This window comes from Oncorhynchus masou, chromosome 25 (assembly GCF_036934945.1).
Source record: "Oncorhynchus masou masou isolate Uvic2021 chromosome 25, UVic_Omas_1.1, whole genome shotgun sequence".
Classification (NCBI taxonomy): Eukaryota; Metazoa; Chordata; class Actinopteri; order Salmoniformes; family Salmonidae; genus Oncorhynchus; species Oncorhynchus masou.
In genome coordinates this window covers 28,771,296-28,787,161 of record NC_088236.1, presented here as the reverse complement: position 1 = coordinate 28,787,161, position 15,866 = coordinate 28,771,296, and the positions used below count along the sequence as shown (strand labels likewise).

The following is a 15,866-nucleotide window of genomic DNA, read 5'->3' as shown; positions in this document are numbered from 1 at the left end:
CCAATCCTCTCTCTCTCTGATTCTCACCCTCCTTACTCACACTCTGCACACATCACTCAGTGCGTCGGATCCCGAGCAGCTCTGTAGTGACCCAGTTGTGGCCTGCATTCACAGAATAACCACTTAGTTACCTGCTAGCTCAGCTACAACACATTACGAAACCTGTGATGGATTACACTGCTCTAAGCCCCTTCATCAGAGAGGGAGCATAACATCACCACAGACATATCCATTGTTCAAATTCAATGTGCCAGAAGATTAAAACATGACTACTGAAGAAGCAAAAGCTCACGTTCTGTCACTGCGTGTTCGTCCTACTCTGAGCCATTGTTTGAATGTAAATGCAAAGGAGGAGTTCTGCATTTATTTAATGTGTTTGCAATGCATGTAAAGAGAGTCATTCCTGCATCGTTCACACCTTGTCACACTGTCTACCCAGATGCCCAAGCTTCTTTTGTGTTTGATGTAAAGAAGAATGTCTCCCAAAGTCTGGCTTTCCCTAGTAATCTCTGTCTGAAGTGGATATGTCCAAAATCAGGACCAATAACACAGCTTTCAAACATTTACTAACGTTCTACTCAGTTGGGAAGTTGTAATAGTGTGTTGATGAGGTCATTGAAAGAATTGCTCATTGCTTGTCAAAAGCAAGTGTCATAGAATGTTTTTGCCGCTGTTCAGAAATGCACCAAAACAGAATATACACACACAAAATATGTATGAAAATGGGTTTTGTCAAAAGATAATTCTAACCTTCCTTTTTCAGTTTATACGAGGACCAGTGAGACACTTAATTGATTACTTTGTTTTGAAGTCAGTTTCAGGTTGTGAATGCAGCTTGTAGCAGAAGTACTTTACACATGTTTGCAAACTGGAATTAACTGCCCTATAAGATACTGTCCTCGACAGTATGAAAAAAATTCCTTTTGACATTATTCATCATTCATTTTCACGTGTTTTTTCTTTTTGTTTTGTTTCCCATAGCACAAGCATGCCAAATTAACCAAACCAAAAACTCCCTTTGGGACAAAGCCTTTTGTCCCAAATTGCCCTGACATCACAAACAAAATTCTCCCTGAGAAGCCCCCTCAAGTCCCCTAGAAAAGAAAGGAGTGACCCAGTCCCAGGAATTACCAATACAGATCCAGGAAATGGGCCACAACTAGACCTAGAGACCCAGAAGCCAACGGAGGTGTGAGCCCCTGTGGCTCTGGTCAGTTAGAGAGACACTTGCCAGCTGGCTTGGAGTATGCCATATATGACCTGGTCTCCCTGGACAGGCAGAAGTGGATCAGGGTATTCTTATATAACACTGGACCCTATCAACTATGTACCAAATCCAGGCTCAGCCTACTACTGACTTCTCTTATGGGAAATCCTAATATATTGGACAATCAATCTCTTTTTAACATGGTTCTTGTCTACCAGAGATTTCTCTCAGCTTTTCTCGGTTTATTCCTTTCTGTTTCTATGACGATCCTTTTCCCTGGTGGACTGTTTTTTGAATACAGCACAGTCCCATTAACTTCACAAACCGGACCGGTAAGAGAGACCCTCTACATACTGAGGTGATATTGTGACTTTAAAAGTGTAACATACCCATCATCCAAATGATATAGCATGAAGGCTACTTGCCCAACCTCCCAGTCTCTGCCTCATAGTTGACATAGGCACGTTTGTGATCAGTCCACAAGAATAAATCGTTATTCAGATATTTGTGCCCTAGCGAGGCCAACATGAATTCATTAGTGACAGTCCCAGTGTGAATCCACTTAGTGAAGTTTTATTTGGCAAACTCATTTAACCATCGTCCCTTTTCTTCATATTTACTACAAATAAAACTGCAGGGTTGTTGCTATTTACGTTGACTCGTGTCTTGAATCAACTTTAACAATGTAATTATTGCATAATAATGGTTCTCTTCCTTTTCTATATGTATTTAAACAGTAACAATCTTCAACTCCTGTCTTACTTCCCTTTTAGCTGAGGAACTGCTGTGGACAATCTGGGCTTTGATAGTGGTTTATGATTGAATACAGCCTTCAATACAGCCAAACGGTTTATGATTGAACTTTTCCAGGGGTGTGTATTGGGATGTTTTGCCCCTCTGCCTTACTCACAATGCAACCATTCCACCCCACCCCTACCCATGTACCCCCTCTCACCATGCAGTCGCAGCTCGTTGGTGGGGCACCAAGCGTGTGGACTTTGCCTTGTACTGCCCTGATGCCCTGACAGCCTTCCCCACAGTGGCACTACCGCACCTCTTCCATGCATCCTACTGGGAGTCCACTGATGTAGTGTCCTTCCTGCTGCGACAGGTGAGCTCACCCCACAATCTTCCTTGGCCTGCGCTTCTGACCCCCTTTAAAATATACACTAGTGTGGCTATGGTGAGTATGTGTGGTGTCATCTATATGTTTATTTTAGGTGATGAGACATGAAAACTCCAGCATACTGGAGCTGGATGGTAAGGAGGTGTCAGAGTTCACTCCATCTAAACCCCGGGAGAAGTGGCTCAGGAAGAGAACCCACGTCAAGATCAGGGTACAGTCTGCTGCAGCTAGAACAGTGTTGACCACTTGAAGAAATTCACTCTTGCTAACACTGTGTAATTGTGTCTCAATCTATTTATGTGTGTGTATTTCTTTGACAGAATGTGACAGCCAATCATCGTGTAAACGATGCAGTGTTCACAGAAGGTGGGCTGCAGATCGTGACTGGCCGCTTCATGTACGGACCTCTGGACATGGTCACACTGACTGGGGAGAAGGTAGGCTCTCTCTCTCGCTCTCTCTCAGCGATCAGTATGATCATTCTCCATTACAACAATACAAATAGTTGGTTTGTAACACAAGGTCCTATATACAAATGTACTTATCCCTCCATCCACCTTATCCCTATGTACTTATCCCTCCATCCACCTTATCCCTATGTACTTATCCCTCCATCCATGAGTCTTATCTGTATTTGTTTTCAATTCAAAATACGCTACATGTATGTGTGCATCTTCAATGTGTTTGTGTTCAAAGTGGTTGTATATCTATCTCTATGTTGGTCCTTTGTAGCTCAGTTGGTAGAGCATGGCGCTTGTAACGCCAGGGTAGTGGGTTTGATTCCCGGGACCAGCCATATGTAAAACGTATGCATGCGTTGGATAAATGTATCTGCTAAACGGCGTATATCTTATGTTTACAGGTGGACATCCACATCATGACCCAGCCCCCGTCTGGAGACTGGGTGTACTTTGACACGGAGCTGACCAACAGCGGTGGCCGTGTGTCCTTCATCATCCCAGAGAGCAAACGGCTGGGGGTTGGCGTCTATCCGGTCAAACTGGTGGTCAGGTGAGACTGGCATCTATGGCATGCTCTCTATGGTCTCTCTCAGCCAATCTAGTCCTGAGGCTTCAGAAATGGTGCCCTCTGTTTTTGGAGTGTTTTAGGTGACTCTGTCAAAAAACACTTACATCTCTTTTTTTATTCTGTTCTTCTGCCTCTTTATTTCTTTCCACTTGTCTGTCTCTTCTCCTCTATCTTCAAATTGTTTTGTGTCCTATCACCGACAGGGGGGATCACACATTTGCAGACAGCTACCTGACAGTGCTTCCCCATGGGACAGAGTTTGTTGTGTTCAGTATAGACGGCTCATTCGCTGCCAGCGTGTCCATCATGGGGAGCGATCCCAAAGTTCGAGCCGGAGCAGTCGATGTGGTCAGGTAACATGCACCTGGCATCACCTGCGATTGGACAGTAATAAGCATCTGCCAAAATGATTTCTGTCTCTATAACCCGTTGTGTTGCACTCTCTCCACTCTTTCTTATACCTTTTGATTTCTTTCCAGGCACTGGCAGGACCTGGGCTATTTGATCGTCTATGTGACGGGGCGTCCAGACATGCAGAAGCAGAGAGTGGTGGCCTGGCTGTCTCAGCATAACTTCCCCCATGGCATCGTCTCCTTCTGTGATGGCCTGGTCCACGACCCACTCAGACACAAAGCCAACTTCCTCAAGTCACTCATGGAGGTCAGGATGGCAGTGGGGGTTGGGTGGTGGGTTTGTTGAGGGTACTGGAGTGGGTAACAGAGGCTGGGGGTAGGTTCAGGAGTAGATGAGGGCTAAGTGGAATGGTGCAGAAGACAATGAAGGGAGAGGAGATGATTGAAGAGATGGGGCAGACAAAAAGATTAGGCGAGATTGTCAAGAAAGTAAATTTTTTTGGTCCTAATTTATCGATGACACTTGATTCGCTGGTTCCACAGGCTCACATGAAGATCTTTGCTTGTTACGGTTCTACCAAAGACATCGCGGTCTACACCTCCATCGGCCTCTCTCCCTCCCAGATCTACATCATTGGCCGATCCTCCAAGAAGATGCAAGCTCAGTGCCAGGTACGATACACATGCACTGACTTTTTAGTTTAGTCCTGGTCCTCTAGTTTACCATATGCAGCACTTCATTACATTATATGACTGTCTCTTTCCCTGCCTGTCCCAACAGTTCATTACAGAGGGCTATGCGACCCACCTCTCTCAGCTGGAGTACAACCAGCGCTCTCGGCCAGCAAAGACTAGCAGTGCCCGCATGGTCCTACGGAAAGGCAGCTTTGGTCTGGGTGCAAAAAGCGACTTCCTACGGAAGCGGAACCACCTGCTGCGCACCATATCCGCCCAGCCGTCCTCCAGCTTGCTCAGCGGCAGTGGCCACAATAGACCAGAGCGCACACAGAGCCAGTCAGACAGCCACAGCCAGCATGGCCCTGGACCAGCCCAGCGCAGCATGAGCATTACAGCAGGCTGCTGGGGCCGCAGTGGCAGCACCAAGCTGGAGCCTGGGGTGTTCAACCCAAAGTAGGAGGATGAAATTGAGCAAGGACAAAGGTGATGAGGAAAGGGAAAAACTGCAGGAAGAGAAATTCAAGAAATTAAGATTGAGATGACCAGAGAATAATTTAAAGACAGGGGAGAGTGAGATGCTGGTCGTAGGCTTTCAAAGCTCTAAATACAGAGACAGGAAGAAGAATGAGAGAATACATGCGGTAAACAGGTCAATGGAACTTGGGGAAAGCGCAAGCTGATCGAACAAAGTGGATATTCGGCAAATCCATCAGGATTGATGTATTCTAACAGGCCCACAATGTGGTTACTAAAATCCGATTTGGATATATTTGGCTGTTTTCGCTGCATAATATATAAATATCTGATAAATGCTAACTCTGGTTCAAATATATGGTAGTGAAGCCAGCCATATGGAAATCGTTGGTGGTAATTGAAGCCGTTTTTAAGTGTAATGCTTGGTGACGATGACATAACAATGCATTGGGGTTGACATCCATAGAAGCATTATACTCCAAATTATAAACTGGGTGGTTTGAGCCCTGAATGCTGATTGGCTAACAACCTTGGTATATTTAACCTTTATTTAACTAGGCAAGTCAGTTAAGAACAAATTCTTATTTACAATGACGGCCCACGAACAGTAGGTTAATTGCCTTGTTCAGGGGCAGAACGACTGAATTTTACTTTGTCAGCTCAGGGATTCGATCTAGCAACCTTTCGGTTACTGGCCCAAAGCTCTAACCACTTATTTTAGCTCTAATTACGTTGGTAACAAGTTTATAATAGCAATAAGGCACCTCAGAAGTTTGTGGTATATGGCCAATATACCATGGCTAAGGGCTGTGTCCAGGCACTCCGCATTGCGTCGTGCAAAGGACAGCCCTTAGCTATATACAGTTGAAGTCGGAGGTTTACATACACCATAGCCAAATACATTCAATCCTAGTAAATATTCCCTGTGTTAGGTCAGTCAGGATCACCACTTTATTTTAAGAATGGGAAATGTCAGAATAATAGTAGAGAGAATGATTTATTTCAGCTTTTATTTCTTTCATCACATTCCCAGTGGGTCAGAAGTTTGAATACACTCAATTAGTATTTGGTAGCATTACCTTAAAATTGTTTAACTCGGGTCAAACGTTTCGGGTAGCCTTCCACAAGCTTCCCACAATAAGATGGGTGCATTTTGGCCCATTCCTCCTGACTGAGCTGGTGTAACTCAGGTTTGTAGGCCTCCTTGCTCGCACATGCTTTTTCAGTTCTGCCCACAAATATTCTATAGGATTGAGGTTAGGGCTTTGTGATGGCCACTCCAATACCTGGACTTTGTTGTCCTTAAGCCATTTTGCCACAACTTTGGAAGTATGCCTGGGGTCATTGTCCATATGGAAAACCCATTTGCGACCAAGCTTTAACTTCCTGTCTGATGTCTTGAAATGTTGCTTCAATATATCCACATCATTTTCTGTCCTCATGATGCCATCTATTTTGTGAAGTGCACCAGTCCCTCCTGCAGCAAAGCACCCCCACAACATGATGCTGCCACGCCTGTGCTTCACGGTTGGGATGGTGTTCTTCGGCTTGCAGGCCTCCCCCTTTTTCCTCCAAACATACAGTGACGGAAAAAAGTATTTGATCCCCTGCTGATTTTGTATGTTTTCCCACTGACAAAGAAATGATCAGTCTATCATTTTAATGGTAGGTTTATTTGAACAGTGAGAGACAGAATAACAACAACAAAATCCCAAGTCAAAAATGTTATAAATTGATTTGCATTTTAATGAGGGAAATAAGTATTTGACCCCTCTGCAAAACGTGACTTAGTACTTGGTGGCAAAACCCTTGTTGGCAATCACAGAGGTCAGACGTTTCTTGCAGTTGGCCACCAGGTTTGCACACATCTCAGGTTGGATTTTGTCCCAGTCCTCTTTGCAGATCTTCTCCAAGTCATTAAGGTGTCGAGGCTGATGTTTGGCAACTCAAACCTTCAGCTCCCTCCACAGATGTTCTATGGGATTAAGGTCTGGAGACTGGCTAGGCCACTCCAGGACCTTAATGTGCTTCTTCTTGAGCCACTCCTTTGTTGCCTTGGCTGTGTGTTTTGGGTCATTGTCATGCTGGAATACCCATCCACGACCCATTTTCAATGCCTTGGCTGAGGGAAGGAGGTTCTCACCCAAGATTTGACGGTACATGGCCCTGTCCATTTGATGCGGTGAAGTTGTCCTGTCCCCTTAGCAGTAAAACACCCCCAAAGCATAATGTTTCCAGCTCCATGTTTGACAGTGGGGATGGTGTTCTTGGGGTCATAGGCAGCATTCCTCCTCCTCCAAACACGGCGAGTTGAGTTGATGCCAAAGAGCTCCATTTGGGTCTCATCTGACCACAACTCTTTCCTCTGAATAATTTTGATGTTCATTGGCAAACTTCATTGGCAAACCAGGACAGCGGAGTCAATCACCACCTTCCGGAGACACCTGAAACCCCACCTCTTCAAGGAATACCTAGGATAGGATAAGTAATCCTTCTCACCCACCCCCTTAATGATTTAGATGCACTATTGTAAAGTGGCTGTTCCACTGGATGTCAGAAGGTGAATTAACCAATTTGTAAGTCGCTCTGGATAAGAGCGTCTGCTAAATGACTTAAATGTAAATGTAAATGTAAACTTCAGATGGGCATGTATATGTGATTTTTTGAGCAGGGGGACCTTGCGGGTGCTGCAGGATTTCAGTCCTTCACGGCGTATTCTGTTACCAATTGTTTTCTTGGTGACTATGGTCCCAGCTGCCTTGAGATCATTGACAAGATCCTCCCGTGTAGTTCTGTGCTGATTCCTCACCGTTCTCATGATCATTGCAACTACACGAGGTGAGATCTTGCATGGAGCCCCAGGCCGAGGGAGATTGACAGTTATTTTGTGTTTCTTCCATTTGTGAATAATCACATCAACTGTTGTCACCTTCTCACCAAGCAGCTTGGTGATGGTCTTGTAGCCCATTCCGGCCTTGTGTAGGTCTACAATCTTGTCCCTGACATCCTTGGAGAGCTCTTTGGTCTTGGCCATGGTGGAGAGTTTGGAATCTGATTGATTGATTGATTGCTTCTGTGGATAGATGTCTTTTATACAGGTAACAAGCTGAGATTAGGAGCACTCCCTTTATGAGTGTGCTCCTAATCTCAGCTCGTTACCTGTATAAAAGACACCTGGGAGCCAGAAATCTTTCTGATTGAGAGGGGATCAAATACTTATTTCCCTCATTAAAATGCAAATCAATTCAAAACATTTTTGACATGCGTTTTTCTGGATTTTTGTGTTGTTATTCTCTCTCTCACTGTTCAAATAAACCTACCATTAAAATTATAGACCGATCATTTTTTTGTCAGTGGGCAAACGTACAAAATCAGCAGGGGATCAAATACTTTTTTCCCTCACTGTAACAATGGTCATTATGGCCAAACAGCTCTATTTTTGTTTCATCAAACCAGAGGACATTTCTCCAAAAAGTACGATATTGGTCCCCGTGTGCAGTTGCAAACCGTAGTTGTTGTTTTTTTTAATGGCAGTTTGGAGCAGTGGCTTCTTCCTTGCTGAGTGGCCTTTCAGGTTATGTCGATATAGGACTCGTTTTACTGTGGATATAGATACCTGTTTCCTCCAGCATCTTCACAAGGTCCTTTGCTGTTGTTCTGGGATTGATTTGCACTTTTCATACCAAAGTACGTTCATCTCTAGGAGACAGAGCGCGTCTCCTTCCTGAGTGGTACAACGGCTTTGTGGTCCCATGGTGTTTATACTTGCGTACTATTGTTTGTACAGATGAACGTGGTACCTTCAGGAGTTTGGAAATTGCTCCCAAGTATGAACCAGACTTGTGGAGGTCTACACTTTGTTTCTGAGGTCTTGGCTGATTTCTTTTGATTTTCATATGATGTCAAGCAAAGAGGCACTGAGTTTGAAGGTAGGCCTTGAAATACATCCACAGGTACAGATCCAATTGACTCAAATGATGTCAATTAGCCTATCAGAAGCTTCTAAAGCCATGACATTTTCTGGAATTTTCCAATCTGTTTAAAGGCACAGTCAACTTAGTTTATGTAAACTTCTGACCCACTGAAATTGTGATACAGTGAATTATAAGTGAAATAATCTGTCTGTAAACAATTGTTGTAAAAATGACTTGTGTCATGCACAAAGTCGATGTCTTAACCGACTTGCCAAAACTCTAGTTTGTTAACAAGACATTTGTGGAGTGGTTGACAAACAAGTTTTTTTTATAACTACAACCTAAGTGTATGTAAACTTCCAACTTCAACTGTACCACACCCCCTCGGGCCTTATTGCTAAATTTTACCCCAACATTGTGTTAAATACATGTATAAACAATAGCATAAATGTAGGTTCATTTTGAAGGGCAACAATGAGGAGATTGGGAAGGGGGGGTTGTGTATGTGTGGTGTTTCCAATGTTTTGGTCAAATTCCATTGATCTCTTTGCCACATCTATACAGCATTGAAAAACTTTGGTGCTACGAACCAGTCTTTATTAAAGCAACACCATCAATATACCTGAATCAACAAAAACAACCACAGGCGGAGGCAATGTCTCTTTTTTTCTTCGGACATTGACACAATGGAGAAAAGCCGTTTAAGAAGCATCTTATTTAAGCAAGGAACATGCATGCACAATACACAAACAAACCTCTGGCCAACAATAGGAAGAGACTCCTAAAGAAAGAGACTTGGACGGTTTCCGAGTTGCATATTGTTCTAGTTTTTATTTATCATATTCATCCTATATGTCTTTAATACCATATCGATATACACAGTGTGTCTCCTGGACTCCAGCGTCCTCATGCTGCCAGTTTGGTTTAACTCCTGATAGATCCATGTTCCCCATCTCCCACCCTGGGTTATGCAGGTGGGTTGTATCCTCCCTGCACCATGACACAGTCTACAGTCTCCAGAATCACACACATACAGCCAAAATAGAATTATAGCAGTGCTTCAGCAGCTGCAATACTCAAGTCTGTATACCAATTGCCCTTTGATTACAGTTGAGACCCCAATCATTGTCTGTTTTATCATACAGAACATGTTACATTATAGTCCACTGTAATCATTGCCTATACAACAAAGTATATTTATGTATAACACTTGCAGGGCAAACTTGTCTGTTGAGACAGATTGAAACTGCTCTGTGGACCTTGTTTGGGTTGATTGATGGTATAGTTGAAGATAACCGAGGCTTGGATATAATATTGTATGTAGAGCTGAGGTCAGGCCTACCAAGGGGCAATTCTCTGGTATCCTCTTCACACTGAGGAGATACACATTCAGGATACACCTTTTTATTATTATTTAACAGGATACATAGATATAAATGTATATATTCATTTTTTGTGAAAAGAAAAACAAATTGTTTTATTTCTTCTAACTACATAGTGTTTCATTTTTTATGTTCGTATCTCATGCAATCATCCGCAGCAGCCAATACACAGCAGGGGTATTTGTCTTGCATAATATTGCATTTCTACCACATCGACTGATCATGCAAATGGCAAGACTTGTGTTAATGTATCTGCTATCTTAATGTGTCATATGTTTATTAAGATATCCACTACATGACTAAATGCATGTTGACACCTGCTCGTCAAACATCTCATTCCAAAATCGTGGGCATTGATATGGAGTTGGTCCCCCCTTTGCTGCTATAATAGCCTCTATTCTTCTGGGAAGGCTTCCCACTTAAATGTTGGAACATTGCGTCCATTCAGCCACAAGAGCATTAGTGAGGTTGGGCACTGATGTTGGGCAATTAGGCCTGGCTCGCAGTCGGCGTTCCAATTCATCCCAAAGGTGTTCAATGGGGTTGAGTTCAGGGCTCTGTGCAGGCCAGTCAACTTCTACCACACCGATCTCGACAAACCATTTCTATATGGACCTTGCTTTGTGCACGGGGGCATTGTCATGCTGAAACAGGAAAGGGTCATCCCTAAACTGTTGCCACGAAGTTGGAAGCACTGAATCGTCTAGAATGTCATTGTATGCTGTAGAGTTAAGATATCCCTTCACTGGAACTAAGGGACCAATCCCAAACCATGAAAAACAGCCCCAGACCATTATTACTCCTCCACCAAAATTTACAGTTGGCACTATGCATTTTGGCAAGTAACGTTGTCCTGGCGACCGCCAAACCCTGATTCATCTGTCTGACTACCAGATAGTGAAGCGTGATTCATCACTCCAGAGTACGCGTTGCCAAAGCTTTACACCACACCAGCCGACTCTTGGCATTGCGCATGGTGATTTTAGGCAAAACCTATTTCATAAAGCTCCCGACGAACAGTTTGATTCGATTTTTACGTTCTACACGCTCTAGCACTCGGAGGCCCCGTTCTTGTGAGCTTGTGTGGCCTACCACTTCGCGGCTGAGCCGTTGTTAGTCCTTGACGTTTCCCCTTCACAATAACAGCACTTAGTTGACCGGAGCAGCTCTAGCAGGGCAGAGATTTGACGAACTGACTTGTGTGAAGGTTTGTCTATGGAGATTGCATGGCTGTTTACTCAATTTTCTACACCTGTCAGCAACGGGTATGGCTGAAATAGCCGAAGACACTAATTTGAAGGGGTGTCTACATACTTTTGTATATATAGTGTATTTTGAAAGTCAATCACTTCCTGAGCTGTAAATGAGGCATTCAATGTTATTGAGCACATAGACAATAGTATTTAGGTTCAGTTCGGAGTTATTTGTTGATGCCTCCGATTGAAAAGTCTGTAGATATTTGTAATAATATGCTTTGGAAAGAAGGAACATACAATAGAGTTAGTGATTAATCTTAGGTTAATTCATGCAAATGATGTTTACTTCTTCCCTGTTTCAAAACTGTGTAGAACTATGACTGTAATGGACCACGGAGTACTGAAATGTTAGTGAGAAGGTGCAATATTACCCACAATCATGCCACAGCAGCAGATCCAGCATATAGAAAGAATGCCACAATGCATTGACAATCAGTTAAGCAGGCACATGCAGCAGCAGAGGCAAAACCTCGTGCTAACACACTCACAAAATGTCTAGGTGCCGTGTGATGAGACATACGGGTAGAAACATTTTCAAAGCACATGATGATTGTTTAGACAAATGGGATCTTGGTTGAATGGTCATTACATTTCTGGCGTGATCCAGGGTCCACATTCTGATTGTGCCCACATTTTCAGATGGGTGTAGACTATTAAAAGACACATTGTGATCAGATCTTCCTGATCTTACCCCCTCCGGAGGTAGTAAGGCACGCACTGTGACTGGATATCAATCAATCGAAAGCAGATACGGATGGTCAAACCATTTAAATCATTATGCCAGCCTCTAAAATCATTGACAGGTAGCACAAGTGACTTATGGCATCAGTAAATAAATGTAAAGATAAATGTATTTTGAAAGAATATCTCTCAAATACTTTGCATACAGGGAGGCATCAGCTAATCTGGTCACAATACGGACACTAGAGCTGCGCGATATGGACAAAAATCTATATTACGATAAATTGACTAAATTATCACGATAACGATAAGTTGAATGAAATGTATAAGCACCAGTAATTACTTTACCCTGTCAACTACCCCTACAACTTTGAATGTTATCAATTGTTCCATTGGCAATATTAGCAGACAGGCCTATTTCATTACAACTTCCCATTCCTCTAGTAAAGGCTACTTAGCGTTATCAGTCCTCGATAAACTGAATATTATCGAAACCGACCATTTATCGTCCCATCTCTAGTAGACACGACTAACATTAAGAGTGATTGGATCACACAACTCACATGTTAGAACAAGGTGTACATGAGACTATTGTGAACCCAATGTTCTAGAATCCTTGCTTTACCACCAATTCATCTCATACATATAATATGAGATCATGCTATTCCTGTCCATTGCCCTACTATAGACATATTTCAGGGTGACCCAGAAAGCATCGCCCCAAATACACATGAACATGCAACAGGCAGGGTAAAGGATGCAGTCAGTTGAGCTGGAAGGGCTTGTGTTGTGAAGCAATGCCGTTGTAACTGATACTTTGGGCTACAAGTCACTGTTCATATGATATGCTTGACCTTTTTTTAAAGTCTATGGGCAACCCATATGGATTTCTCTGTAGACAACACTGAGTCTTTCTGTGCATCCTAACAGTGAAATTGGAGAAGACTGGGTAGCACATCCAGCTAAAAGAAAACATACACCCCTCTAACAATTATTACATGGCTGCTCTTTAAAGCATCGTCCTGCTCCAGAGATACTGTGTCAGTCAACTGGACATTGACACCCCAAGAATGTAAAGATATTGTGCAATCATCAGTTAAACTCAGACACATCTGGACAAAGACATTCCCCATAGTTCTGCTACTGGCAGATGCAGATATTATGATATATTGATATACAGATGATATATTACCAGAGGCCTTACAGTACATTTCCCTTTTTGCCTTAAATTCTCTGTTTCAGTGGTCTGACTCATGCCTCCATGGAATAATCCTCCAATAGAATTTGCTGTATGGTCACTGAAAGGGGCCATTATTTCCAATGAGACTTTGGTATGACTTGTGGTTGGTTGGTTTCATCCCCAGGGAAATAGTATAAATGTACATAGGAATATATTAAATAAAACTACTTGAACTCTGTGCTGAAAAACAGGTTTCATCTTACACTCTTTTTGAAATGGCAATGCTGACAATTTGATCACATCAAAATGACCTTACCCTGGATGTAAAAATGTCCCAATACCTTGGCTTTGTTAAAGCTTGGTATAAACAGTATCAATATACTTTGTGTTACTCCAAAGTTTGACAGTTTTATTTACCAATTCCCTGTGTTTACATATACAGTGTATAAAAAGTAAGTATGAAGAACATAAATTAAATGTGTGGTTTCTTGTCTGTAAATTATTTTAATGTCGGGTGTAAGATTAGGTTTTAAACCTGTAACTGAAATAGTAAATACCTGATGCACACAGCAATGGTCAAGGATAATTATCTAAGAAAAATACTTTATTACATTGTAAAAAAGTAAATAGCATTACAGTTGACTGTTTTGGGGGTCAGTTTGAATGCATGTTTAATTGAATTGAATATGAATTAAATTGACAGTTGGCCATCATGGCCGTTCTGAATTTCTGATACATTCAGAGAAATTCCAAAGTGAATTGTGATGAAAGGATGCCGGTCAACTAAAATACAAATTTAATTTCATTACATTTAATTTGAACAATTAAACAAAAAATGTGGCCAAAAATGATGTATTTGATTGAGTCACACTCACAGTACAATCATAGATAGGCACAGAAAGGGTTGATTTTCATTTTGGAGACATGTAGGGATCCTGTCATGTAAAAATGATGCACAGCACAACTAACTGGAGACCTATTCTTCTGTCCTATCTATACAGAATAGTATAGATGTCTCCTTCCTACCATAGCCTTTACATCAGGGGGAGACCCTCTACCTGTTCAGTCCTAGTTTCTTCTGAAAGGAGTTTCCGTCTCCCTTTGTGGCTTGCTGTAACGAGAGGAGAGCAAGTGTTAGGTAGACATTTTTATAGGTAGAGGAAAACACTTTTAACCCCCTAAAAGCACACATAGCTGCATGGTCTTTGATGATTTTCCATTTACCTTGTTGATGTCTTTGTGTCTCTCTTTACTGACAATCTCCTCAATGATCTCTCCCTCTCCCCTTATCAGCCTGAAAAACAAAAACAGAGGTAATACAAACCAGCACACACCCATATAAAGATAGAAATGACCGAACCATAGAAACACTGTTGTATATAGCGTTGGTCTACCTGGTGCGTCCAGTCTCAAGGTCTACCACCCTGCGGATGACACTCTGCTTGGCTTCATACTCCTCCTTTGTTAAGGGTCTCTTTGTGGATAGCCTGGCTTTTTGCTCATCCGTCATTGCTACAGAATGGACAAAAACAAAACATCCATCCATCTGCTCAGCTTTATATCTGGTTTCATCGTCCATTCCTTGTTTCGCTAGTTAACAAATAAACATTAGCTATTGACGACATATAACAAAATATGAGACCAACATACCTGGTCCATGATCTTCTGTGCAATCATCACTCTGCCACAACTCCAGGAAGGGCTGGGGGGTGGTGCCTACAGGCTGAGGGGGGGCTGGAGGGGGCATCAAATCTACAAGCAAGGATGCTCTTCTTTCTTCCAATTTCTTTATCTTCTTCTTTTTCTTCTTCTCCAATTTCATCTCTTTCTTCAACTTTCTTTTCTTCTTCTTTAACTTCTTCTTGAATTTTTTCCTTTTCCTTTCCTTCCTTTTGGACTTTTCATCACTTGATGAGGAGGATGAGGAGGATGAAGAAGAGCTTGACGAGGAAGATGAGGAACTTCTTTTTTTCATTTTCTTCTTCCCTTTCCGATCTGAAGCAGACAAATGTATACATTGTAAAATTGATAGACATACAAAGATATTTCATTATCTTATTCTCTGACATTAGATATCTGTATGTGAGGATGTGAAGTGGTACACATAGGTGTGTAATGTTTGCTATCTACAACTACGTGTGATTTAATAATTGAGTCAAGAAAACCTTGGCTCTTGCTGAGGGAACGTGAGGCTTTCTTTGAAGGGGTCGGACTCGCACTGCTGCTGGACGATGAGGAAGACGAAGAAGAGGAATGTCTTCGCTTTTTCTTCTTGGAAATTTTTTTCTCTCCGACTTGTCTGCTCGTGCTCTTGGTCTTATCCGCGGAACTGTCGCGCGATCTACTGCGCTCCATAGTCGAAAATGTATGCTAGGGCAATCAATTAATCGTATTCCTTTAAAACTGTACTGGAGATTCTGTAAATCAATTTAGAAATACTTTGCTAACTATAGCTGAAAATAAGTGGCGACAAAACATGTCCACCCCAGATAAATAGGTTGTGCAGCTGTTTTTATTCCCCCGTGCATTTCCGGGTCGTTAGGAAGTGTGTCCGCTTCACATTGTTGTCCTCTTGCACACTGATCA

At 42.4% G+C, this 15,866-nt stretch overlaps 2 protein-coding genes across 4 annotated transcripts in view; one reads left to right on the top strand and one right to left on the bottom strand.

The window, feature by feature from the left end:
- The window catches only part of LOC135514061 (membrane-associated phosphatidylinositol transfer protein 2-like), a 96,675-nt gene extending 89,315 nt beyond the window's left edge, over nt 1–7,360 (top strand). For all 3 annotated transcript variants that reach the window (XM_064937242.1, XM_064937240.1, XM_064937241.1), the window contains 8 exons: nt 2,170–2,318; nt 2,428–2,544; nt 2,654–2,770; nt 3,196–3,344; nt 3,566–3,715; nt 3,842–4,022; nt 4,259–4,387; nt 4,497–7,360. In XM_064937242.1, the coding sequence (XP_064793314.1) occupies nt 2,170–2,318; nt 2,428–2,544; nt 2,654–2,770; nt 3,196–3,344; nt 3,566–3,715; nt 3,842–4,022; nt 4,259–4,387; nt 4,497–4,850 (1,346 nt within the window). In that variant the 3' untranslated portion in view covers nt 4,851–7,360. The remainder of the gene's footprint in view (nt 1–2,169; nt 2,319–2,427; nt 2,545–2,653; nt 2,771–3,195; nt 3,345–3,565; nt 3,716–3,841; nt 4,023–4,258; nt 4,388–4,496) is intronic.
- A 6,503-nt stretch (nt 7,361–13,863) lies between these two features.
- Nucleotides 13,864–15,820, bottom strand: arl6ip4 (ADP-ribosylation factor-like 6 interacting protein 4). Its single transcript, XM_064937238.1, has 5 exons — nt 15,446–15,820; nt 14,931–15,275; nt 14,675–14,792; nt 14,505–14,574; nt 13,864–14,391 (listed from the first exon to the last, which is right to left on the bottom strand). The coding sequence occupies exons 1-5, from the start codon at nt 15,633–15,635 to the stop codon at nt 14,335–14,337; spliced, it is 780 nt and encodes a 259-aa protein (XP_064793310.1). The 5' UTR covers nt 15,636–15,820; the 3' UTR covers nt 13,864–14,334.
- Between the last annotated feature and the right edge of the window lie 46 nt (nt 15,821–15,866).

Coding starts and splice junctions, on each gene's coding strand:
- arl6ip4 (XM_064937238.1), bottom strand. CDS start 15,635: ATGGAGCGCAGTAGATCGCGCGACAGTTCCGCGGATAAGACCAAGAGC. Junction 15,276..15,445: donor TTCCCTCAGCAAGAGCCAAG/GTTTTCTTGACT, acceptor TGTCTGCTTCAG/ATCGGAAAGGGAAGAAGAAA. Junction 14,575..14,674: donor CTTGAGACTGGACGCACCAG/GTAGACCAACGC, acceptor TTTGTTTTTCAG/GCTGATAAGGGGAGAGGGAG.